The sequence below is a fragment of the Salvelinus fontinalis genome, chromosome 12, assembly GCF_029448725.1.
Source record: "Salvelinus fontinalis isolate EN_2023a chromosome 12, ASM2944872v1, whole genome shotgun sequence".
NCBI lineage: Eukaryota > Metazoa > Chordata > Actinopteri > Salmoniformes > Salmonidae > Salvelinus > Salvelinus fontinalis.
The window spans coordinates 31,424,717-31,451,445 of record NC_074676.1 but is presented as its reverse complement, the minus strand read 5'-3'; the positions used below and the strand labels follow the sequence as shown (position 1 = coordinate 31,451,445).

Sequence of the window (26,729 nt, the reverse complement as noted above, 5' to 3'; positions counted from 1 at the left end):
AATTCAGGGCAGCAATGTTGAGAGCACTATAATAACTTTTGCATTTTTTCTTGATATCTTTCCAAAAAGCTGCAGGAGAAAGTATTATCTACACATACTGAGCAGCTCATGTTATAGACCAAAGCATGCTACATGGCAGACCAATCCGAACTTATCTCTCGGCATGTCCAACCCATCCATTATCTCAGGCAATTATGGCTAGCGGGAAGGTTCCTGTCTTTTTCATTTTATTTGTATATTTACAGATGGCATATATGTTTGTTATTAAGGCACATGAAAGTTCATATGTCCCAGAAAGCATTTCTGCCCCCAAAAAATGCACTTTGATAACAAATTAATGTTTACGTTCAAATGCCTCTCCTGTGAAGTAGTGACATGCGACATACGCCTAGCTTCCTGTAACAAGTCACATTTATAAACACATAATAATATACAAAACACAAATATCATCAGCTAGTCCTGTCTAAATGTTCCTCTGTATTCTAAATGACATTCCACCGGATCAGTCCTTCTTCAGAGAATCATGTAGGGGAGTAATGGAGAAGGGAAGAGAGGAGAGGTGGAATGGTGGTAGATGGCCAGACATAAACTCAGTGACACACAACACTGAGAGGTTCAGGAGTAGCGTTATGAACAGAGAAGAGAGGCAGGCAGATAGACAGAACATTCATCCCAAATGGCACCGTATTCCGAATATAGTGCACTACTGTAACCAGAGCTCTATTGGCTCCGGTCAAAAGTAGAGCACTATATGGGGAATAGGGTGCCATTTGGGATGCACTCAGAGGAGAGAAGTCACCATTAAAGGTACAGATGGGAAGTCTGTGGCTGCCTCTAGCTCCTGCTCCAATCAAACGGCAGGCAAGCAGTGTGACAGCTAGCTCCCTGTAATACCCTGCTGTCGAGAAAGCCTCTGTCTCTCAGAAGAATAAACACCTTGCTGTTTCATGCCCTCTTTCTGTCATGTCAAGGACATCACTTGTTTACTGTCTATCACAGGTCACTAGACTAGACAACATGGAAAAGCTTATTAAATGAGTGACCTTGTTTGTTTGTGTATGCCTGTCTGCATCTTCTTTCCATGTGTCTGGGCTGGTTGTCCCTCTAATGATGATACTAAATGCTGGAGTGTGTCAGCATATCTAGAGACCTGTTTAGTCCAGAATACAGGACATTATGCCCATACATGGACAGTAGCCATTTGATTACCTCACATCCAACTCAATCGCAACTCAGACAACTCTTTACCTTACCGGAAAGAACAGCAGTTTCCATGGAAACAGCTGAATGAGAGAGGTAAAGACGAAGAGGGAAATGGGGTGGAGGGAGCCGTGAGAGAGACATACTGACCTATTGTTGTGTTCCTCACTAAACTCCTTGATTGCAGGAGGTGATGGGGCCTTCAATACAGGTGAAATGGGGGGTAGAGTGTGGGTAGGAGGGAGGTGTGTAATGGCATTGGGGTGTCGTGTGTGGGAGAGACTAGGGTATCATTACACAGTGAATGAGACTGCTTTGCTGTGATGGGAAGCACTGGGAAACGATGTGATTTAGGTTTATGATGCTTAATGACATAAAAAGCATCCTGTGATCAGTGTGATGCTTGCTATACAGTGGCATCATCTGCTTTTTTGATTGACAGAGGCTAATGCCCCCTGCTACTGAAGTCAAAGGTTTATCTTTAGAAAGTCTCTGCTGTATAATGACAGGATTTAGTCCCTGCACCATGGCAACGGTTGCCACTGCCTTTGCCCTGGCTCCCTGTCCTTTTAATTGGCCAGTTGTTTGCACTTGTGGCGTCCTTTTATTAGAAAGGTCTGTCGGCTGTCACTCAACAACAGACTGGCTGTGAAACACTGGTGACAGGAAGTCTGTCAGAGGAACATGTCAAGCCGCTCTCTCCCTCTCTCTGTCTCTTCCCTCTCTCCCTCCTTTCCTCCATCTCTCCCTATCTCCCTTCTTCCCTCTCTCATCCTCTGCGTCTTGATGAAACAAGTGTGTGAGGATATTGTGAGGGTGGTAAGGAGCAAGCAAGTGTTCATCTTGAAAATAGCAGTGACAAGAAACGTGGTTGTCACAGACGCAGCAACAGAAACTCCTCACATAGCCATCCTGTGTGTGTGTGTGTGTGTGTGTGTGTGTGTGTGTGTGTGTGTGTGTGTGTGTTGGAGTCTGTGTACACTGTGCTGAGACATTGGGAGAAGAGACAGAGATAGAGAAAGAGTGTGTGTGAGGGGAAGGGAAAACATAAATAAATTGAGAATGACCTATATTGTTGAATTCCGCTGCCAGACAGTTCAGCACAGATCTTCAGATGTTCAGTTCAGCACATCCCATCATTCCTAAAAGACTTGCCACTAAAACCCAGCCACAACACTGTGTGTCTACAGTAGTATGCGTGTGTATGTGTTCATGTGTGTTATCATCATTATTTACATTTAAATTAAAATGGCGGTGTACACAAGTGAATGATTGCTTATGGCTTTAATTTTAGAACAATTACATTGGCTTCTGCTCAAAGAGAGTTCAGTCAGTGCCTCTGCTTTGCTCAAATCGGTGAGTGATTACTTAGCTCTGTGATGGGTGAGTGAGCACCATGGGTCTATCACAGGAGGAGAGATTACACAGACCATTGCTAAGGAGTCTCTAATCTGAGAGTGCATAACAACAACAGTAGGTGAGCAATTTACTAAGTGACAATGTAGACGGGACTCTGTTCAGGAACTGCATCAGTGAAACTGTTTGCTGCTGGATCAAGCAGTTGGCTATCAGAATGAGGTTTCCTGCCAGGATCAGACTAATCAGCAGTCATACAATATTAATAAGAGTATTAATGGAGTATCAATGAGGCTGCATGGAAAAGGTCAGGCCAAAACTGTCCAGTTGGTAAATATCAGAAGGCTCAGTAATATTTGTAATGCTTCAAGCCTAAGAAATGTGTGTGGTGTGTGGTGTGTGGTGTGTTGTGTGTGTTCGTGTGTGCGTGCGTTCGTGCGTGCGTGCGTGTGTGTGTGTGTCGGCATGTAATACCATTGTCATAGGGGATTTCTGATGTGACCTTGTGTCAGACTTTTGGTTTTAAAGTATGAATTACATTGTTTATTATGCTGCAGAACTGTCTACTGTCTACCTGCCATGGTGGCACCTCACCAGAGTCTTTCATGCTTTGCAGACTGTGAGTACTGTTTCTAGTTTGACTAATCAATTGAACGCAACAATATGTCTGACCAATGCTCCACCAAGATAAGAGAAATGCTCCAAGAAATATCCAGAAAATATACATTTTTAATGGTTCTTTCAATCAATTTTGCAATTCCACAGTCAAATCCCTCACCACTTCCCAAGGGCACTTGACGGAGGCACCTGTGATCAGCCTTATTAATAGCCATTTTACAGAGAGGACAGAGAGAGACTCCATGTCTTGAAAACAGGGCTGAATAATGTACCTGAAGCAGGACCATAGCCTTATCCTTTATGGGAGCGTCTCAGTCATCAAAAGGAACAGCAGGGTCACCTAGCGATAAAAGGCAAACAGTCTGGATGTTGATGCCTGACATTCCCTCCTGTGGTTTGCTGGTTTGGGCTTTGGTAATGAGTGCCTGGGGACCTGAGTCAGTGTCGTCAGTATTCTGCAGCTCAGGCCCTGACAAGCCCAGTGAGACATATTGTGGTCTGAGGTAAACAGATGATAGCTGTGCCCTCCCCCCAATAAGGTACATAAGATACAAAAGGTCAGACACTCAATGAATCCCCGATTAACTGCCCTGATGCACACACATGCGCACACACACACACACACACACACACACCACACACACACACACACACACACACACACACACACACACACACTAATTCATTGATGAAGTTCCATGGATGGCAGGGAAGTTTGCTGATGACATCGAGGCCTAATGTCATTAAACCCTGATAACTGTGATGTGTGCAGCCAGCCATGGGTGGCTGTGTTGATACTTACCACTGTGGGCGCTAAACCATCGGGGTGCAATGTGCAGGGGCAAGGTGTCTGCCAATGACCCTCGGGAGCCCAGATAGAGCATACCATCTGTGTGATGCCCGCTGCCTGTTTCCTGGTAGCCATTACCATGGGCGGCGTTAGTGCCAGACCCCCCTCCGGCCCTGTCCGAGTCTGTTCCTCTGGGGGTATAAAACCCAAAGGGCACCGTAGGACTATGTTCTATGCCCATACCAGCCACAGAACTCACTGAGCGGCTGCGTAACCCCATAGTGCCACTTGGTCGGTAGTGCCCAAAGTGGGCCGAGGGTGGCACTGCGCTGTCATCCGCCGAGACACCGTGAAAAGCACCCCGGGGCCGCCCTGCCGTACTCTGCTTGCCCCCCATCCAAATCGCCCGATAAAATTGGGTGGGGGCTGTTGAAACAGGGCTCCGCAAAGAGTCGAAAGCCGTCACTGGAATCGCCCCCGACACGCCTGTCTGCAGTGCACTTGATCGCCCCTTGCCAGGGACAAAACGGCAGCTTTAAAAAATCCCGGTTGTCAAGTCTGACTAAAGCAGCTGTGTATAACAGACGCAACAGCCCATTTCCCTGACAGGAACATGAGCGACTCGAATGTTTTGATTCAGCTCAACAGAGAAAAACGATCCTTTATAGGAGGATGATGTCAAATTAATGATAGAAAAACAATTCCCCTTGATGAAGATAAGCTAAACGCAAGACGTTTTCCCCTCACAACGAATGACAGGACAGCCTGCTCCAAATCACAACAGGGATGATGACAAGCACAAAGCGCAACAACGGTTCCGACAGTCGCGCTTCTCTGCAGTAGGCTAGGCTACCCCCCTTTAATGTTATTATTTTTGTCTTGAAGACTGGTTCAGCTGATCATAACCATAGCCATGACAACTGTTGCTGTCTGTCTGCCAGTCTGTCTTTCCAACGACGTATGTGTGTCCGGGTCCGCTTGTTCTCCGGTTCCCGGAGATTTGGGTCAATGTATGCCGCTCCCCTGCATTCTCATATCCGCGCGCTCGCTCTCACTCCTTGCTGCTGGTAGACAATGGAGGCGTTCAGTGCGCATACTCGGATTAACAATATAACGCGTGTGAATAGGGAATATACAGTAGTCTATATATATTCTTAATCACGAGGAATTGAATATAATATTGCCCTAATTGTCTGTTTATCTTTTAGAAATCCAATGAAGGCGCTTGTCTGGCTCGCCCCAGGCTACCATGTCAGACGAACGCAGTGTGAGCAGAGGACAGAGATTGATATGAGCTAGTAACGCTGTCATAACCAAGTTAACATGCAGATGGCACAGCATTCATATACGTTTTTTTTAACCAAATGCTGAATTATTGAGATTGTTGACAAATGGAAATTAGCAGCCTAAATGTATTTCCCCCAAATAGGCCTACTTGTTATTGGCATGAATTTATCACGCAATTAGCATACAACTGTTTATTACTGCTTCTTAAACTATACATTTAAAAAACTATAAACACTATTAACCATTAACAAACCCTTTATAAACGGTACGTAAATTATTACTGCCTCTGTTTGCTATCAATGAGAAAACTATTAATCATGCATGCATCAAAGTTGAAAGACAAATGATATACCATGAACACATCGTGTGTGTGGAATGTATCAGTATGACGAGGATGATCTCTTGGATTTAGGCTAATGAGCAGGTTCGAGTGACAGCACAGTCAGTCACTCCCATTCACTCCTGCAGAATAAAGCCAGTCTAACACACAGATTCTCTGATTCTCATATCTGAGGTCAAATAACCCAATTTAGGACATCATTGTTGATGTATAGTCATTGCTGCTGCATTAAACATACACACACGTACAGACATACTGTACACACACACACACACGTACAGACATACTGTACACACACACACACACACGTACAGACATACTGTACACACACACACACACACACACACACACACACACACACACACACACACACACACACACACACACACACACACACACACACACACACACACACACTAATTAAAATGCCAACCTGGCCCTCATACCTTCATGGACACTTAATCCCCAGCTTCCTATTGGCTCATTCAATCATCCCTTCTCCTCTCCCTTGTAATTATTGCCCAGGTCGTTGCTGTAAATGAGTATGTTCTCAGTCAACGTACCTGTTAAAATAAGAGTAAAATAAATCAAAACAATTAGGGAAATCTACCAACTGCTTTTTAAGAAGGGGCAATTCCATGGTAACAGAATGATGCTGAGACTTGAATTATTTCACTGTAAAATGTATGTCAAAATGCAGATGCAAAGTTTGGTAACAGAATCAGGGCACAAAGAGCACAACCCATCATTATGTTACTAATCTTTGCATCTGCACGGTTCTTCAAGTGATTTTGTAAAATCTTCTGTGGAAATTGTTAAAGGTAGTCCTTGTTTAACCTTGCAATCATTGGTTTTTGTTTGACATACATTTAAAGTGAAACATCTGAGTCTGAGGATCATTCTGTTATCATGGAATTGCTCAAAGGTAGCCCAACAGGCAGCAAGATGGCGCTATTATTCCTTTTAAGTTGTTTGTCATAGGTTGTTTTGACAATATTCTGTTTTTTTTGCTTGCCAAAATTATAATATAATTTGTTTTTTATTCCCAAAATTATACTAGCATACTCCTGTCTGAACATACATGAATAAAATAATTTAAAATACTACACCAGAGAGCATCATTTAGCCACAGAGGATCAATAGCTTCTAAAAAATAGCTGTGGAAAACATTTTATAGTAAGCACTTACTGTCATGACGGCTGCAATTTGGGCAGCGCTTGCCAAATATAGAACAGCTTGTTGCATTGTGGCCATAGACATATAATCCATAGAAGGATTTTGGAACTTTAACCCCGGCACTTTGACTGTTAAACTCATGTGTACCCTAGAAATGGTTGCCAATCCTGATTTGACTGGAAACTGCATCTATGGATTATATTTCTATGGTTGGTTGTGGCTGTCAATTAGCTTTTGCAAATTTCAAAATACAATCACGAGAAAATCGTAGGCATACAGTTTGGAAAGCAAATGCCTACTGCTGAAAATAAATTACTAATCTGCCTGTAGAAGCTAACCACAATTTTTTGAGTGATTCTGAGCGAACAGCGCTGTTTTTCAAAGTAACTTATTTTAAGATAGGCTATTGATTGGCACGAGCGCATCAGCCATGACAGGTGAGTAGCCTAGGTTTCATCTTCATCATTGGGTGAGTCAGTGTCACTGGAAAGTCTATTTTGTAGCCTACTGCAGCCTATAATATATACTGTATATATATATTTACTGAGTATAGCAAACATTAGGAACACCTTCCGAATATTGAGTTTCACTCAGAACAGCCTCAATTCATCAGGGACATGGACTTTACAAGGTGTCGAAAGCGTTCCACAGGGATCCTGGCCCATGACTCCAAGGCTTCCCACAGTTGTATCAAGTTGGCTGGATGTCCTTTGGGTGGTGGACCATTCTTGATACACACTGGAAAATTTTGAGTGTGAAAAACCCAGCAGCATTGCAGTTCTTGACACAAACCAGTGCCCCTGGCAACTATTACCATACCCCATTCAAAGGCACTTAAATATTTTGTCTTGCCCATTCACGCTCTGAATGGCAACAATACACCATCAAATCAAATCAAGCTTTATTTATACAGCACATTTCAAACATGGAATGCCATGCAATGTGATTTACAGGAAAAAACAAATTAAAAACAATGAAAATTAAAGCAAAAACTTTACTACACAACAAACATAAGATAAAAAATATAGAATGACACAAACTGAACAACTAAAAAGCACCCTAAGGAAAAGCAGTGTTTTAAGATGTCTTTTAAATACTGTATATCCACCCACAGTTTCAGCCCCTCTCAGGTTCTCTGGCAGGCTATTCCAGAGGCTGGGCGCATAATAACTAAAGGCTGCCTCTCCATGCCTCTTGGTCCGAGGCATTGGGATAGTTAAAAGGCCAGTGATAGATGACATGAGGGACATACTGGGTACATACCTTAAAAGGATGTCTGACATGTATTAGGGATTCAACAAGTGACATGAATAAGGGATAATAGCATGTGAACACTCCAAGCCGTTTCCCCTAAGTAGACAAGTCATTCCTCCGATCACTCCGACATGACGTTAAGGCAGGTTCAATCGAGTTAAGAAGGAAACCGACTCCTTTGCAGCCTGAATGGAGGATGTTTTATATACGAGCCGGTCCATAGGGGACGCTAATGTATTACCGGCTGGGCTGACTGCGTCGAAACCTACAGGTATTACAACATCAGGAAAATTACGCCCTCTAGGGGTCTCGGCCCTAGCTCAAAAGCGACCTTGGGCACTCCACTGGATAAATTACTAATTGCAAATGAAATCGCTCACCTACACTGAAACTTTTTTGTTGTTGCAAAGGAATACAAGTCACCTAAGATAAACATGCTGTCTACTTTATCTTCAGAATTTAATATCGAGAATGTGTTTAATGAGACAGGTGAGCCTATTTATTCTGTGAAAATGTAGCAAGTCTGCTATATATTTTTTAAACGATTAAGCTAAGCACATGTCTCTCATGTGCTCTTCTCATAATACCACGTAATTACAGGCCAAATGTTTACAAAGCTCTCTGTTTTATCCAATTGTTTTGACTGTTGGAAATTGATTGCTCTCGCTTGACTCAATAGCTGACTGTTGCGCCATTTCGAAGTTTCGTGCCAAATCAGGGAAGCAAAGTGTAAACACACCAGGGAAGCAAAGTGTAAACACACAGCAGAAACTAGTAGCTAGCGAATTACTTGTTACTTGGCAGGTATCTACTTTTTAACTACAGTGACTTTTTAATGGAGACAGTCGGACCTTCCCCTGCCTCCCTCTTCTCCCTTGAAGATATTTTGCTTCCTCACGAGAGGCTGCCTAGCCGGACAGAACGCACGTTTCCCTGACTTGAAATCCTGGAGAAATCTAGTGACCTGCGGGGCATTCAAGAGGTCCGTCGCAAATGCGAAACAATGAACAGTGCATTCGGAAAGTATTCAGGCCCCTTAACTTTCTCCACATTATCTTACGTTACAACCTTATTCTAAAATGGATGAAATTATCTTTTCCCCCTCATTTCCCCTACACACAATACCCCATAATGACAAGGCAAAAAGTGAAATATCACATTTACATAAGTATTCAGACCCTTTACACAGTACTTTGTTGAAGCACCTTTGGCAGCGATTATCAGCTGAAGTATTTTTGGCTATGACTCTACAAGCTTGGCACACATGTATTTGGGGAGTTTCTACCATTCCTCTCTGCAGATCTTCTCCAGCACTTTTTATTTTGACTGTATTTTATTTAGTAAATATTTTCTTTTTCTTGAACTGTACTGTTGGTTAAGGGCTTTTAAGTGAGCATTTCATGGTAAGGTTGTATTCTGCACATGTGACAAATAAAATTTGATTTGATTTGAGTGAAATGCTCGCACTGTGGAGCCCTGATAACCCGCTACTGTGGCTGGTGAACTAGTCATCTTACCCGCCAATGCCAAAATGGCAGGTGGCGGGTGTTAATTTTAGGCCCTGACCGCTAGGTTTCATGGGTATTATGACACCACTGTGGGGCTCTATTATACCGGCACCAGCGCTCGTCGTATGTGGTAGGGCTTGCAGACGATAACGGATTACAAAAGGAAACCCAGCCGTGAGTTGCCCAGCGATGCAGAACTCCCAAATGAGATAAATGTATTTTATGTTCGCTTCGAGGAATATAACACTGCCTTGCATGAAAGCTCCAGTTTTTCCGGATGACTGTGTGATCTCGCTCTCTGTGGCTAATGTGAGAGAAACTTTTAAACAGGTTAGCAATCACACGGAATACCAGGGCGATCTTAAAACATGCACAGACCAGCTGGCAAGTGTCTTCATGGATTTCAATCTCTCCTTGTCTCAGTCTGTAATCTCAACATGTTTCAAACTGACCACCATTGTCCCTGTTCCCAAGAGCACCAAGGTAACCTGCCTAAATTACTATCACCATGTAGCACTCACATCTGTAATTATGAAGCGCTTTGCAAGGCTGGTCATGACACACATCAACACCATCATCCCAGACGCCCTAGAGCCACTCCAAATCGCATACCGCCTCAACAGATCTACAGATGAGACTCAATATAAATTGCACTTCACACTGCCCTCTCCCACCTGGACAAGATGGGAAATAACTATGTGACAATGTTGTTTATAGACTACAGCTCAGCGTTCAATACCATAGTCCAGTCCAAGCTGATCACCAAGCTAGGGACCCTGGGACAAAATTCCTACCTCTGCAACTGGATCCTGGACTTCCTGACTGGCCACCCCCAGGTGGTGGGGGTAGGCAACAACACCTCCTCCACGCTGATCCTCAACACAAGGACCCCTCAGGGGTGTGTGCGTAGTCCCCTCCTGTACTTCTTGTCACCCATGACTGCGTGGCCACACACAACTCCAACACCATCATCAAGTTTGCTGACCACATGACTGTGGTAGGCCTGATCCCCGACGGCAACATAGCAGTGTGGTGCCAGGACAGCAACCTCTCCCTCAATGTAAGTAAGACCAAGGAGCTGATCGTGGATTTTAGAAGAAAGAGGGGAGAGCATGCCCCCATCCACATTGATGGGGCTGATGTGGAGCGGGTCGAAAGCTTTGAGTTCCTTGGCATCCACATCACTAAGCACTTAACATGGTCCACACAAACCCGCACAGTCCTGAAAAGGGGAAGGCAGTGCCTCGTCCCCTTCAGGAGACTGAAGAGATTTGGCATGGGCCCTCGGATCCTCAAAAAGTTCTACAGCTTCACCATCGAGAGCATCTTAACTGGCTGAATCACCGCTTGATATGGCAAATGTACGGCCCTCGACTGCAAAGCGCTACAGAGGGTGGTGTGTATAGCCCAGTACATCACTGGGGCTGAGCTCCCTGCCATCCAGGAGCTCTATATCAGACGGTGTCAGAGGAAGGCCCAAAGAATTGCCAAAGACTCCAGCCACCCAAGCCATGGACTGTTTGGCAAACGGTACAGCAGCATCGGCTCTAGGACCAACAGGCTCCGAGACATCAAAAAGAAAGAAGGACCAATGCACTCTTCATATCAATTCATTCAAATGCCTTTATTTGTATGGCAAGTTCAATGGAACAAAGAATTTAAAACTTCATGGCCTTCATCAGGGAGTTTAAAGATACGATGATACGTCTTATTTTTTAACAAAACATTTTCCAATCAATTCTGATTGAAGAGGGAGTGGTTACAGAATACTTAATAGTCAATATTCATTGGACTAAACAAGAGGCCGCTTGAAACCCCAAAGCCAGGAGACTGCTAAATTCCCAGACTGCTAAATTCCCAGACTGCTAAATAGCCAGACTGCTAAATAGCGAGACTGCAACATAGTCAATTAATGGTACCCAAAATATCTGCACTGACCCTACCTTGTACTGACCCTACGCACACACACTAAACTACAGTATATACTGTATACACACCATATACTACTCACTCATACACACTACATTGACACAAAGCCCACACAAATTCACATAGACTACATACGCACACACACACATAAACACACACGCATACCGACACAACGCGAACACACATATATGCACACACACACACACACACACACACACACACACACACACACACACACACACACACACAGTGCCTTCTGAAATTATTCACACCCCTTGACTTTTTCCACATTTTGATGTGTTACAGCCTGAATTTAAAATGATTTAAGTTGAGATATTGTGACACTGATTTACACATAATACACCATAATGTCACAGTTGAATTTAGTTTACAAATAAATTATAAATTAACAGCTGAAATGTGTTGAGTCAAGTATTCAACCCCTTTTGTTATGGCAAGTTCAGGAGTACAAATTTTGCTTAACAAGTCACATAATATGTTGCATGGATTCACTCTGTGTGCAATAATAATGGTTAACATTATTTTTGAATGACTACTCCATCTCTGTACCCCACACATACAGTTACAGTATCTGGTAGGTCCCTCAGTTGAGTAGTGCATTTCAAACACAGATTAAATCCACAAAGACTATGGAGGTTTTCCAATGCCTCACAAAGAAGGGCACCTATTTATAGATGGGTAAAACAAGTTTCAAGGTGAAGTTAAATTACGCTTTGGATCGTGTCTCAAAACACCCAGCCGCTACAAAGATACAGGCGTCCTTCCTAATTCAGTTGCCGGAATAATACTGCAAAAACTATGGCAAAGAAATTTTTAAAAAGCCATGAATGCAAAACGTTATATTTGGGGCATATCCAACACAACACGTCACTGATTATCACTCTTCATATTTTCAAGCATGGTGGTGGTTGCATAATGTTATGGGTATGCTTGTCATCGGCAAGAACTAGGGAGTTTTTTAGGCTCCCAGATGCTGCACTTCGACAGCCCTGAGAATCCAGAGATTTAACAGGTGGTGCTTCAGGATACAAGTAGGCCTACAGCATGCCCTCAAACACGCAATGCACCTACTCCCTGCTAGTATTTTTGTGTTGAAGAGCACCCTGTCTGCCACCACACGAAGGTGTGTTGCTCAGTTGGTGGGGCATGGCACTTGCGATGCTCACCCTTACAAATGCATTTTTATGCACGACGTAGGTCGCTTTGGGTCAAAGCGTCTGGCGTATAGGCCTATCTGAATCTATATGAAACAGCTCATTTTATAGATTTTGTTTTGTAGATTTTGTTTTGTTGCTGCCATCGGAATCTACTGCATATAGGCTATATTGATCTTGAACTGCTTAATGTGCTTTGTGCAGCACATGATCAATTAACTAGCCTACAGGATTTCATACCACTCAGCTATTGACCTTTCAAAACCCTTTCATAGCCCCTTTGTTCATAATCTTATTCATTACTATTTCTCATTTGTTGTTGCATTGTCGAGAAGAAACCTGCAAGTAAGCGATGTGTACCATACATATCCCGTGCATACAACTAATACAACTTGAAACGTGATGTCCATGAACAACTCATTCAGTGTTATGTCCCATAGTGGGCCACTAGAGGGTGCCATCTGATCATGTTGTCCTCATTGGGCAAATTTGTTTTGCATGGCCCGGTGCCCAAGAAAAGTGGAGATTTATTTAAGGGACAATGGAATGGTTTAAAATATAAAATATAAAATTCAACTCACCCGGGGCACCGAGCCATGTAAAACGAACTTGCCCGTTGACCAATGTAGGCTACTGTGGTGTTGGTTTTTTGCTGGGCAAATCACATCACAGTAATCTTTGAAAAACAACAAACAAGTGAATTCAACAGGATTGTTAGTAGATTCATTTGTGTTTTATCATGTTTTTATTAACCTCTTCTTCTTGAGGTATGTACACTCCCACACGTATTTGTTTGGACAGTGAAGATGAAACATTTCATTTGGCTCTATACTGCTGCATTTTGGATTTGAGATCAAATGTTTTTGAGGCGACAATACAGAATGTCACCTTTTATTTGAGGGTATTTTCATACATATCTGTTTACCGTTTTGGTATTGAAAGCACTTTATGTATCTAGTCCCTCCATTTGAAGATGTCATAAATATTTGGTCCCATATCCCTACCACACATTGATTACATCAAGCTTGTGACTCTTGTCAGATGCATTTGCCATTTGTCTTGGTTGTGTTTCGGAGTATGTTGTGCCCAATAGAAATGAATGGTAAATAATGTAATTTGGAGTAAATTTTATTCAAAAAAAAAATAGAAAATGTTTCTGTACACATTAATGTGGATGCTAGCATGGTTACAGATAAGCATGAATGAATGATGATTGAGAAAGTTACAGATGCACAAAGATCATGTCCCCAAAACATGCTAACCTCTCAACATTACCAATAACTGAAGAGATTAGCATTTTTGGTGCGGTATGATAGTTAATGTTCTCGCTCAAAATTACTTACCATTAATTTATATTTGGCACAACATAATCTGAAACACACCCAAAACAATCTGCAAATGCATCCAACAAGTTTGTAGTTTGATGTAGTCATTGCGCGCTAGGAATATGGGACCAAATACTAAACTTTAGACTAAATTTAATACGATATAAGTGAATTTGTCCAAATACTTATAATACCATGAATGAAAATAACCTCAAATTAAAGGTGACACTCTTTACTGTCGCCTCATATAAAATATATTTATCTAAAATCAAAAATGCTGGAGTCTAGAGTCAAATGAAAAGTTTTAGCTTCACTGTTCTAATAAATAAATAGAAGAGTGTATGGTTGTGTGTATTATAAACCATTGTATTCTGTATGGGGCTCTGTCTTACTTCACCTCTTGTATTTCCTTAAGCTGTTGGTATGGTTGTGTGTATATTTGTTTTTGTTTATTGGTTACCTCTAGACATTCATCTGTCGTTTCTGTCGGACAGTGGATTCTTCCCAGAATGCCTACAACGAGGACACGTCTGCCCTGGTGGAACGCCTGGACTACCTGGAGAGAGCGCTGTTTAGGGCGGGGCAGAGTGGCCTCAACAGCTTCCAGAGCTGGGAGGGGGGCCACGCATCAACCCTCAATGCCTCCAGCCTGGTGCTCAACTACCGCAAGAGGATGATCGCTGATCTGCAGCCCTGAGGGGCATCTTCAATGATACGTCCAGAATGGCACCCTACTTCCTTTATAGTGCACTACTTTTTACCTGAAAGTAGTGCACTATAAAGGGAGTAGGGTGCCATCTGGAACACAATCCAACACAACATAGGCGAAAAAGGACTGAGTTGGAAGTTGAGCAATGAATTAGTGTGTGTCATAAAATATACGTTTCATGTGGGAATCAGTTTAAGGCTGCGCTTAAACTGGCAGCCGAATTCTGATCTTTTTTCTACTAATTGGTCTTTTGACCAATCACATCAGATCTTTTCACATCGTATCTTTTTCAGAGCTGATTTGATTGGTCAAAGAACAATTAGTGGGGGAAAATCAGAATTGGGCTCCTTGTCTAAATGTGGCCAATATTACGGTGTAAGCTTGTGTTTGATTTCTGAGATTTGCACACACATGCTGTACACATGTTTTTCAAAGGCTTTGTTCTATGTTATGTAAGTCAGTCTTTGAATTGGATGTTATCCTTGTTCTTATGTAACATATGAATGCTAGGGAAAAACGGGAAAGGTTTTGTGAGATCTTATTTTGAAAAGTATGTGGTTTGCATATGATCAGAGATGATGTAGGTCAAATAACTTTAAAATGGTTGTGTAACATGTATTTATTACCATAGTCTAGCTCTGCATGTGTAATGAATATAACCTACCCTTTCTCCATAAATGTCATTTCTACAACAACTTAATGTAAATATGCCATAACTAATTTACATCTAATGAGTCCATTTGAACCCCATCTACAGTACATAAACATTAGTCTGCAGAAGAGCTTGGATCTGCCATAGAGTCCATAGTGTCAACATAGTAAACAGCGCGGGAGGTAGCCTAGCTGTTAAGAGCGTTGGGCCAGTAACTGAAAGGTCGCTGATTCCAATCCCTGAGCCAGGTGAAAACCTGTCTATTTGCCCTTGAGCAAGGCACTTTACCATAATTTCTCCTGTAAGTCACTCTGGCTAAAAATGTGAATGGCACAGAGAGGTTGATGCTGCTTCATTGGCTCTTTTTCATTACACTGATACTGTCATAAGGTATTGCCTAGTTAAGAATAGATCTCAGTTGTACTATGTCTGCATCATAAAGTTTCAGCCTGTGAAAAAAAATGAATCACAGGGTATGATTCTTGACTAAAACACGTGTAAGAAAAACTCATTCTCGCATTTCTTTACCTGTAATGTTGACATTTAATAATAATGACATCTGATTTTATCCTCTCTTTACAGTATATATTCATGAGATGCATTGTCTCCATATATATATATATTCTCACCAAGCTGCTTGCCTATTGTCCTGTAGCCCATCCCAGCCTTGTGCAGGTCTACAATTTTATCCCTGATGTCCTTACACAGCTCTCTGGTCTTGGCCATTGTGGAGAGGTTGGAGTCTGTTTGATTGAGTGTGTGGGCAGGTGTCTTTTATACAGGTAACGAGTTCAAACAGGTGCAGTTAATACAGGTAATGAGTGGAGAACAGGAGGGCTTCTTAAAGAAAAACTAACAGGTCTGTGAGAGCCGGAATTCTTACTGGTTGGTAGGTGATCAAATACTTATGTCATGCAATAAAATGAAAATGAATTACTTAAAAATCATACAATGTGATTTTCTGGATTTTTGTTTTAGATTCCGTCTCTCACAGTTGAAGTGTACCTATGATAAAAATTACAGACCTCTACATGCTTTGTTAGTAGGAAAACCTGCAAAATCGGCAGTGTATCAAATACTTGTTCTCCCCACTATGTCTGTAGTGTCTATGTTAATGTTTTAAATATACGTAAATTGTAAAGTGTATTTTTCTGTAATGTCTTTTTCGTTATGTGTTGGACCCCGGGAAGAGTCCCTGTCACTAATGGGGATCCTAATAAAAATCATAAATCATGTCTGCAGTCAGGGAGCCCTCAGGAGATGTTATAGCCAGCTGAGGGCACATGCTTACAATGTCAACCTTTAATGTTTTATTTGGAGAAGTGTTTTAGTGTTAATGTGTGATACATGAATGTGAGTGTGTTGAACTTTTACTGCCGCTGTCATTCACTAGCCTTAGTGTTAATGTGCACTGCCTGTTTCCCAGAGGTGACATTGACACACGCATCACATTTCTGTGTGTGAGAAATCAAAAGCTCCATCTACGTCATTATGCACAAGGGCAAATCTCAGACTTGGTCCGCAAACCTCAGCACTTCACACGCACACACACACACACACACACACACACACACACACACACACACACACACACACACACACACACACACACACACACACACACACACACACACACACACACACACACACACACACACACACACACACACACACACACACACAAATGACAGACCTATAGGAATTTAATAGGACCTATAGAAGTTTACTAAGGAGACTGAGTGCAGCACATTCTCTGTTGTCAAACTATTGCACTTCATCCCTGTTGGGAGGAAATGCACATACCATTTGTGTCGTATACAGGTGGTTGGTGGCACCTTAATTGGGGAGAACAGGCTCGTGGTAATGACAAGTGGAATAGGTGGAATGGCATCAAATACATCAAACACATGGTTTCTAGGTGTTTGATGCCACTCTATTTGCTCCATTCTGGCCATTATTATGGTGTGGTAGTTAATCAGAGTGTGTTTGTTTAGTGCAGTGAAAGTCCTAGCTGTTCTCTCATGTGTTAAATGTGGGTCAGCTGATGGCTGTCCTGTCCTGTTAGTGAGTTGGTGATGTGATGGACGCTATTGACGTTCCCCTCGTGGGTCTAGCTATTGATCCTGGGGTGACTGCCCTCTATGGGGAGGGGTGGGGTTGAAGAATATGATCAAACTTTACCTCGTGATGGTCCTACATCACAATGTACTGTAACTTTTTATGCTGGACCATCAGGAATCTTACCAGTCCAGACCATTTGGAGGGACAATGCAGTATAGATGGAAGAGGAAGCGAGACATCCCACTCCCTAATATTTATGTTTAGATGAAAGTCAATGAACTTAACAGACTGCTATCGCATTGGTGTCTATGGGAGAGCCACCCCCTTAAGCAGACAATGGTAAATGGCCTGAGTGAGCTATCTTAATTTATTCACCATCTTTGTCTGCAGTTCTGGTAATGGTAGTAGTGTGTTGTCATTGATTGGGCAAAGAGTGTTTCCTGACCACATGACCTGACCAGGAAAACTTCTGGTTCCAGTCATTGATGCTGAAGAAATGTTCTTAGCTCTAGCACGGGATCTATTTCTCCATGGTCTTGAGGTAAGAGTGAGACTATCATGGCTTGGCTTGAGTAGCTGTCAATCAATGATCCGCCAGACTGAGCCAGGGTTGTCTATCAGGGATTCCCAAACGGAGTCCTGGGGCCTCCCCTGGGTGCACGTTTTGGTTCTTTCCCTAGCACTAAACAGCTGATTCAAATAACCAACTCATTATCAAGCTTTGATTATTTGAATCAGCTGTGTAGTGCTAGGGCAAGAACCAAACCGTGCACCCAGGGGAGGCCCCAGGACTCCGTTTGGGAAACCCTAGTCTAGAGCACTGGTTTTCAACACTGGTGTTCTGCGGGGTTACTGTAAGTGGGCCGCATTTTTTTATAAAAAAAAAATATATATATTCCAAAACTAACATTTGGGAGTATTCATTTTACTATAAGCAATCATTTTGATCTACAAGTTATTTTATGTTAAAAAAAATCTGGGATTCCATTTAATGGTGTTCCTCGAGCTTTTGGCAGTGAATTGGTGGTCTCCGGAAGGTAAAAGTTTGGGAACCGCTCATCTAGATATCTGAAGATTGTAATGCAATGTGTGTGCGTGCGATTGTAATGTATGGCTGATTTGCAGACTTCTAGAAAGTTCTGGTCTGCTCTTGTCTGGTGCTGTGACGACTGTCAGAGCTCTCCCTGGAGCCAACTAGAGACTATGCTTGGCCAAAAGATTATAATTAACAGGGTAGAGTTGCAGATGGAGTCCAGGAACTGACACACACAACCCCATACAGCAGCCTCTGCTTTCTGTTTAGTTTAAGGGTCTCTGACAGGGGAATTTAAAACTAACCTATTTATGTACTCTTGCAGTGTTGAAGTAAACTTCCATCTAATTTTCTAGATGTTATGCAGGCAGAGTTGGGCTTTTATTATGACCGTAGTGGCCAATACTACTACAGCACTTCTCATTAAAGTCGTTGTCCTTATTTGAATAATGGTGGAAGTGGACGAGTACTTTTTCTGCTATAACACTATCTCGTCGAAAGTTGTGTATTCTCACCTTTCTACTTTCTGATCGTCTTCTGTGGTGTGTCTGCCCTTCTTACCCACATGACTTCACAGATAAAAATCAAGGTAATACCAGCATAAAGTATCTTAATAGGGTTTTGTGTCACCTCGAGACAGATAAGTTTCAATGCACTTTGGCATAGATTCTACACATGTCTGGAACTTTTAATTTTTTAAATTATTTTTTAAAATAATGTAGAATAGTCTGTATAAATACTAGAAGTACACAAATAGACAAATAGTCTGGAACTTTACTACCATTCTCCCAAGAGAAATTCCATAATTTGTTGTTTTGTTGATGGTGGTGGAAAATGCTGTCTCAGGCACTGCTCCAGAATCTCCCATAAGTGCTCAATTGGGTTGAGATCTGATGACTGTGAATAGGAAAACTGCACAAAAAGGTGAACAATACCCTACACACTGGAGTTTTATAAGAAGGTATTATCATGAATTTTAAGGAGGTATAATGCCAAATTGTACTCATGTACGTTATGTGTTTGTAATCTTGTGTATAAAACTTATATGCTACTTTCTTGGATACGGCTCACTTGTAAAAATGGATGCCCACCGCAATGTGAACTTCCTGGTTAAATAAATGATAAGATACATTTTTTATAGAATGTCCAATACCTGACCATGTTTTGAACTACACTGTCCAGTGGCATAAAGTATCTTGTTTAATCAGTACCATGACTTCAGTGAGGTAAAACTTTAACACAAGCAACTAAAAGTCAACTTTTGATGAGGTGTACTTCTGTGAGAGATGACACCTTCCTCTCATCCTCACCACAGGGAGCATGTAGCCTAGCTACATCAATAGAACTATCGCTGCATCTGTCTGCTTTCTCCTCTTCCTCTCTGTCTCCTCAGACTCCATGTCTGTGTGAGTGCTCTGCAAGAAGCTGAGGCTAACAGAGGCCCCCTGCCTGAAGGCATAGTGAGGGAGAGGAGCTGAAGCGAACATTGCAACCACAGTGATGAGGTGTCAGGATTAGCCATATCTGAGCGAACACCCCCACAATGCTCTTCAAATGGTTATAATCTCCCCCCCACTTTGCACTCATTGGCACCGATGCAACAGCCCAACAACGCCATGGGCTGGAGGTGGGAGGATAGAGAGAGAGGAACATATTCTTCCCAAAATTATGTGGCAAACACTGGTTTTGTAATAGGTTGTAAACAGCTAGGTAGTGGTAATGTAAAAACGGTGATACAGAAACATTGTTTGCCTATAGTAGGTGATGACACACAGCATGGCTAAACTACCTATACACGCTCTATAAAGTATACCTTAATGTACAGTACCGGTCAAAAGTTTGAACACACCTCCTCATTCAAGGGTTTTTCTTTATTTTTACTATTTTCTACATTGTAGAATAATAGTGAAGACATCAAGACTATGAAATGACACATATGGAATCATTTAGTAACCAAAAACCAAAAAAGTGTTAAATCAAAATATATTTTATACTTGAGATTCTTCACAGTAGCCCACCCTTTGCTCCCGAGTGGCGCAGCGGTCTAAGGCACTACATCTCAGTGCAAGAGGCGTCACTGCAGTCCCTGGTTCGAATCCAGACTGTATCACTGTAGTATCTGGGATCTACATCTGTTTATATTTGTTACTAAGCGGTGATGTATTACGACAGTGTTACGTTACTACACCTAATAGGAAATGCACATGCACACTATTGTGCCCGGGAACTGTAGAGCACGAGAGGTTTTGACTAAACAAAATCTAACTGTACTCCCGTCTCCTGCCTGGTAATTTCTCCACAACACAAATATTACAGTGGCGACGAGGTGATTAAACTTCTTTAACGGACATTGCTTGAAGGGAAGAATGTTGCGTGAGTAATGAAACTCCAAATGATGATGTAATTCGTCAGTTATTTTTTATTTTCTTTCGGCAGTGGAAAAGGCTAGTACTGCTAGTAAGTACAGTGTTCAGGAGCTGCCAAGTAGCAAGACTATTGGAGTCCAGAATAGCAACACTGCTCTCTGGTGGTTACATTTTTTAAAAACTCATTGAACCCATTGAAATTAGGTGATCTCAGTGGAGAAATATTGTCAAGAAGAGAAAAAAAGGAAGAAGGAACGTAACACGGTGTGTACATTATTACAAATGAGTGCAGTGAATGAAGTAATTGCAGAAACTTCTGAAGTGAAGAATTAGATGAAAATCCTGAAAATTAAGGAATACAAGGAATAAGGAAACTGAACAATTAACTGTGAAAATGGAAACCATTGGTTGAGTACCAGAGTTTGAGGCTACAAAAGAGGATTTTGATTCCTATTTGGAGTGTTTTGAGCATTGGCTGGCTGCAAATGAAATCAAAGATGAAAAGAATGCAGACGTATTTCTCAGTGTTTTGGGTCCAACTGAGTATGGATTTCTGAAAGGTCTCATTGAACAAATAAAAGCAGTGGAGTTGAACTATGCAGAACTGACTGAAACTCTTTCAAGGCCTTTCGAGCCTAAGCCAATTCTCATTGCAGAACGTTTCAGATTTTACCAACGTCATCAGAGTCAAGGGGAAACCGTGGCTGACTACATCCTTGCTTTGAAAAGGCTGGCAAGTACATGTGAGTTTGCACAATTTCTTGATGATGCTCTTCGAGACAGGTTTGTATGTGGTCTCACAGGTGAAGCATATCACAAAAGGCTTCTGTCAGAGAAGGACCTGACCTTTAAGAAAGCCTGTGATATCGCACTTGGACTCGAGCTTGCCCACAGGGATACTATTGAGCTATCGGGACATGCAGAACGTCAGAAAGGTGTTTACAAGGTCAGTGATGCACGTGGTGTAAAAGGCTCACAAAAGTCACACTTTTCTCAGTCCCAACCTCAAGGTTACACAAGAGCAAAGCAGCCCACATCTCAAAGGTCTAAGCCAAGTTGCTACAGATGTGGGAGAGATAATCATCAGCACAGTGAATGTCGATTCCAAAATGAAAAGTGCCACAATGGTGGAAAGGTTGGACATTTACAGAGAGTGTGTAAAGCCTCAAAACGCACAGCAAGAGCGCACAAAGTGTCAGACGTAGCACAAGAAGAGGAAGGTACTACTGAAACAGTATTGGAACTGTTCACAGTGTACACAGCTCAACAACAAAAAGATGGAATCTATCTCAACATGGAGTTAGCGGGGAAACCAGTAAAAATGCAGCTGGACACTGGAGCGTCTGTATCTCTGGTTCCAGAGAGACTCTACAAAGAAAAACTGAAAGAGTGCCCTCTTCAACCAACGTCCATCCGCCTTTCTTCATACACTGGTGACACTATTCCTGTGTTAGGGCAGATCCAGGTACCAGTCCGGTATGAGGGGAAGGAGTGGACGCTACCGCTTGTCATTGTTAAAGGAGACAAATCAGCCTTGCTAGGCAGAAACTGGCTACAAAAGATCAAGTTGAACTGGGAAGAAATCTTCGGTCTGAGAAATGACAAACCAGTGAGTCAGGCTACACTCACTAACATGCTGGAGAAGCACAAATAACTTTTCAAAGATGGCTACGGCGAAATACAAGACTTCACAGCTAAAGTCAGAGTGCAAGAAGGAACCAAGCATATCTTTCACAAACCACGTCCAGTTCCCTATGCTCTTAAGGAAGCAGTAGAGAAGGAACTGGACCGCCTACAGAAGAATAACATTATCACGAAAGTAGCGAGGAGCGACTGGGCCGCTCCGATTGTTGTAGTCCCAAAGAAAGACAAGACCGTCAGAATGTGCGGTGACTACAAGGTCACAGTAAATCGCTGCATACTACCAGAGGAATATCCACTACCAAACGCTGAAGATCTGTTTGCCACTCTAGCTGGTGGGAAGGTTTTCAGTAAGCTGGACCTGGCATTCGCTTATCAGCAACTGAAGCTGGATCCGGATTCAGAGCAGTATCTGACCATCAATACACACAAGGGGCTATTCAGATTCAATCGCTTGGCCTATGGAATCTCAACAGCTCCAGCGATATTCCAACACACAATGGATCAGATCTTGGACCATATAGACAACGTTGTGTGCTTCATGGACGACATCCTCGTGTCAGCACCAACCATTGGAGAGCACCTTGCTCCTGAACTATTACGGAAAGTGTGTGGCAAACTTGTCCACATTGTTGCATCCGCTTCACCAACTGCTGCAGGCCGATACAAAGTGGAATTGGTCCCCACAATGCGAAGAAGCATTCAAGACTTGCAAACAGCGTCTGCTAAAGAGCAAGTGGCTTGCCCACTACAACACAGAGATGAAGCTGAGACTCGCGTGTGATGCATCTCCATACGGAGTAGGAGCCGCCATCTCACATGTTCTATCGTCAGGTGAAGAACACCCTATTGCATTTGCATCACGGACTCTGTCACCAAGTGAGAAAAATTATGCTCAAATTGAGAAGAAAGCCCTGAGCATAATATTCGGAGTGAAGAAGTTTCACAAATACCTATACGGAAGGAAGTTCCAACTGCTGACAGATCACAAGCCTCTGTTGGCCATCCTTGGACGAAAATCAGCTATACCAACCCTTTCTGCACTTCGAATGCAACGTTGGGCTCTGATATTGTTAGCCTACGACTACGAGATTGAGTACAGACGATCCAGTGATCACGCAAATGCAGATGCACTATCAAGACTACCATGCAATAGTGACTCCGACAGTGAAGATGACAGAGCAGTCCTCCAGATCTCTCTCATTGACGAACTGCTCATATCTGCTTCAGACATAGCAGAGGAAAGGAGGAAAGACCCAGTGCTTTCCAAAGTCTTGGACTTAACATTAGGCGGTTGGCCAACCTTCGTAAATGGCGATAACCTTCGTCCATTCATCGACAAGAAAGACCAGTTGTCCACTGATCAAGGATGTGTTCTGTGGGGATCAACGGTGGTGGTACCTCACAAATTCCAGAGACTGCTATCTGACCTGCATGAGGGACATCCAGGGATCACTCGAATGAAAGCACTCGCTCGCAGTCATCTGCTACGGTCCAACGCCCCAGGAGAGACGTGCCGAGAGAACAAGAACAATAACGACCCCCAGGACTATTCTCCTGACTGTGGACGTATGGGAGAGACAGAGCCTGACCTTCCACCCGAACCTAGCCCACCACCGGAAGCCCATGAGGAGCGAAGATATCCTATTTGACCGCAAAGGGCACCTCAAAAGCTTGACCTGTGAGTTGAGCTGTTTAAGGAGGTAACAGACAGTAAAACAAACAAACACTTTAATATGTCCTAGATAAAAGGAAAGAAAAAGGACATTACCTGGGTTAGTTATTAGGACACAAACTCCATCTTCAGGGCAGAATAATCCCCTGGATTTGTGCTGGGCTCTGAAAAGTCTGCTTCAACCCAGTAGTTGAAAAATGTTTAAGAATGCATTGTTCAGATATTGCATTAGTAGTTCCCTAACATATTTACCTTGTTCTCTGGGAGTTAAACACTACGGGGGAGGAGTGTTGTAAGGGCAGTCTAAGTCGTCCTCCTCCTCAGACGAGGAGAGGCGAGAAGGATCTGAGGACCAATGTGCAGCGTGGTAATTTTCCATGATTTAATTAACACAAAACAAGACACTATACAAAATGACCAAACAAACTAACCGTCACAGTCCTAGCTGGTGCAGACAAAACACAAAGACAGGAAACAACCACCCACAATCCCCAACACAAAACAAGCCACCTATATATGATTCTCAATCAGGGACAACGATTGACAGTTGTCTCTGATTGAGAACCATATTAGGCTGAACACAGAAACAGACGAACTAGACACACAACATAGAATTCCCACCCAGCTCACGTTCTGACCAACACTAAACAAGCAAAACACATAAGAACTCTGGTCAGGACGTTACAGTACCCCCCTCCTGAGGTGCGGACTCCGAACGCACCCCTAAAACTCAAGAGGAGGGCCTGGGTGGGCATCTGTCCACGGTGGCGGCTCCGGCGCAGGACGAGGACACCACTCCACCACTGTCTTTATCCCCCTCCTTAGCGTCCTTTGAGTGGCGACCCTCGCCCACGACCTCGGCCTAAGAATCCTCCCCAAGGCCCCCACATGATTTAGGAGGTAGCTCAGGACAGAGAGGTAGATCAGGACAGAGAGGTAGCTCAGGACAGAGAGGTAGCTCAGGACAGAGAGGTAGCTCAGGACAGAGAGGCAACTCCGGACAGAGAGGCAGCTCTGGACTAATGGCAGATCCGGACTGAATGGCAGCTCCGGACTGAGTGGCAGCTCCGGACTGAGTGGCAGCTCCGAACTGAGTGGCAGCTCCAGACTGAGTGGCAGCTCCGGACTGAGTGGCAGCTCCGGACTGAGTGGCAGCTCCGGACTGAGTGGCAGCTCCGGACTGAGTGGCAGCTCTTGACTGTAGGGCAGCTCATGACTGTAGGGCAGCTCATGACTGTAGGGCAGCTCATGACTGTAGGGCAGCTCATGACTGTAGGGCAGCTCATGACTGTAGGGCAGCTCATGACTGGAGTGCAGCTCATGACTGGAGTGCAACTCATGACTGGAGTGCAGCTCATGACTGGAGTGCAGCTCATGACTGGAAGGCAGCTCATGACTGGAGGGCAGCTCATGACTGTAGGGCAGCTCTGGCAGCTCCTGACTGGCTGGCGGCTCTGGCAGCTCCTGACTGGCTGGCGGCTCTGGCAGCTCCTGACTGGCTGGCGGCTCTGGCAGCTCCTGACTGGCTGGCGGCTCTGGCAGCTCCTGACTGGCTGGCGGCTCTGGTAGCTCCTGACTGGCTGGCGGCTCTGGCGGCTCCTGACTGATGGACGGCTCTGGCGGCTCCTGACTGACGGACGGCTCTAATGGCTCGGGACAGACGGGTGGCTCTGAAGGCTCGTGGCAGACGGATGGCTCAGATGGCGCTGGGAAAACGGATAGCTCAGATGGCGCTGGGCAGACGGATGGCTCAGATGGTGCTGGGCAGACGGATGGCTCAGATGGCGCTGAGCAGACGGATGGCTCAGATGGCACTGGGCAGACGGATGGCTCAGATGGCGCTGGACAGACGAGCAGTGCAGGCAGCTCAGACGGTGCTGGGCAGACGAGCAGTGCAGGCGGCGTTGGACAGACGGCCGACTCTGACCTGCTGAGGCGCACAGTAGGCCTGGTGCGTGGTGCCGGAACTGGTGGTACCGGACTGGAGACATGCACCTCAAGGCTAGTGCGGGGAGCAGGACCAGGGCACACTGGACTCTCAAAGCGCACTATAGGCCTGGTGCGTGGTACCGGCACTGGTGGTACCGGGCTGAGGGCACGCACCTCAGGGCGAGTGCGGGGAGAAGGAACAGTGAGTACAGGGCTCTGGAGACGCACAGGAGGCTTGATGCATGGTGCCGGAACTGGAGGCACTGGGCTGGAGACACATTTACATTTACATTTAAGTCATTTAGCAGACACTCTTATCCAGAGCGACTTACAAATTGGTGCATTCACCTTATGATATAGAGTGGAACAGCCACTTTACAATAGTGCATCTAAATCTTTTAAGGGGGGGGGGGGGGGGGTTAGAAGGATTACTTTATCCTATCCTAGGTATTCCTTAAAGAGGTGGGGTTTCAGGTGTGTCCGGAAGGTGGTGATTGACTCCGCTGTCCTGGCGTCGTGAGGGAGTTTGTTCCACCATTGGGGTGCCAGAGCAGCGAACGGTTTTGACTGGGCTGAGCGGGAACTGTACTTCCTCAGAGGTAGGGAGGCGAGCAGGCCAGAGGTGGATGAACGCAGTGCCCTTGTTTGGGTGTAGGGCCTGATCAGAGCCTGAAGGTACGGAGGTGCCGTTCCCCTCACAGCTCC

At 43.9% G+C, this 26,729-nt stretch overlaps 1 protein-coding gene across 1 annotated transcript in view; it reads right to left on the bottom strand.

Annotated features, from left to right (window-relative positions):
- The window catches only part of LOC129867181 (E3 ubiquitin-protein ligase znrf1-like), a 56,598-nt gene extending 51,334 nt beyond the window's left edge, over positions 1-5,264 (bottom strand). The window contains exon 1 of the mRNA XM_055940407.1: positions 3,977-5,264. Within this exon, the coding sequence (XP_055796382.1) occupies positions 3,977-4,361 (385 nt within the window). The 5' untranslated portion in view covers positions 4,362-5,264. The remainder of the gene's footprint in view (positions 1-3,976) is intronic.
- Between the last annotated feature and the right edge of the window lie 21,465 nt (positions 5,265-26,729).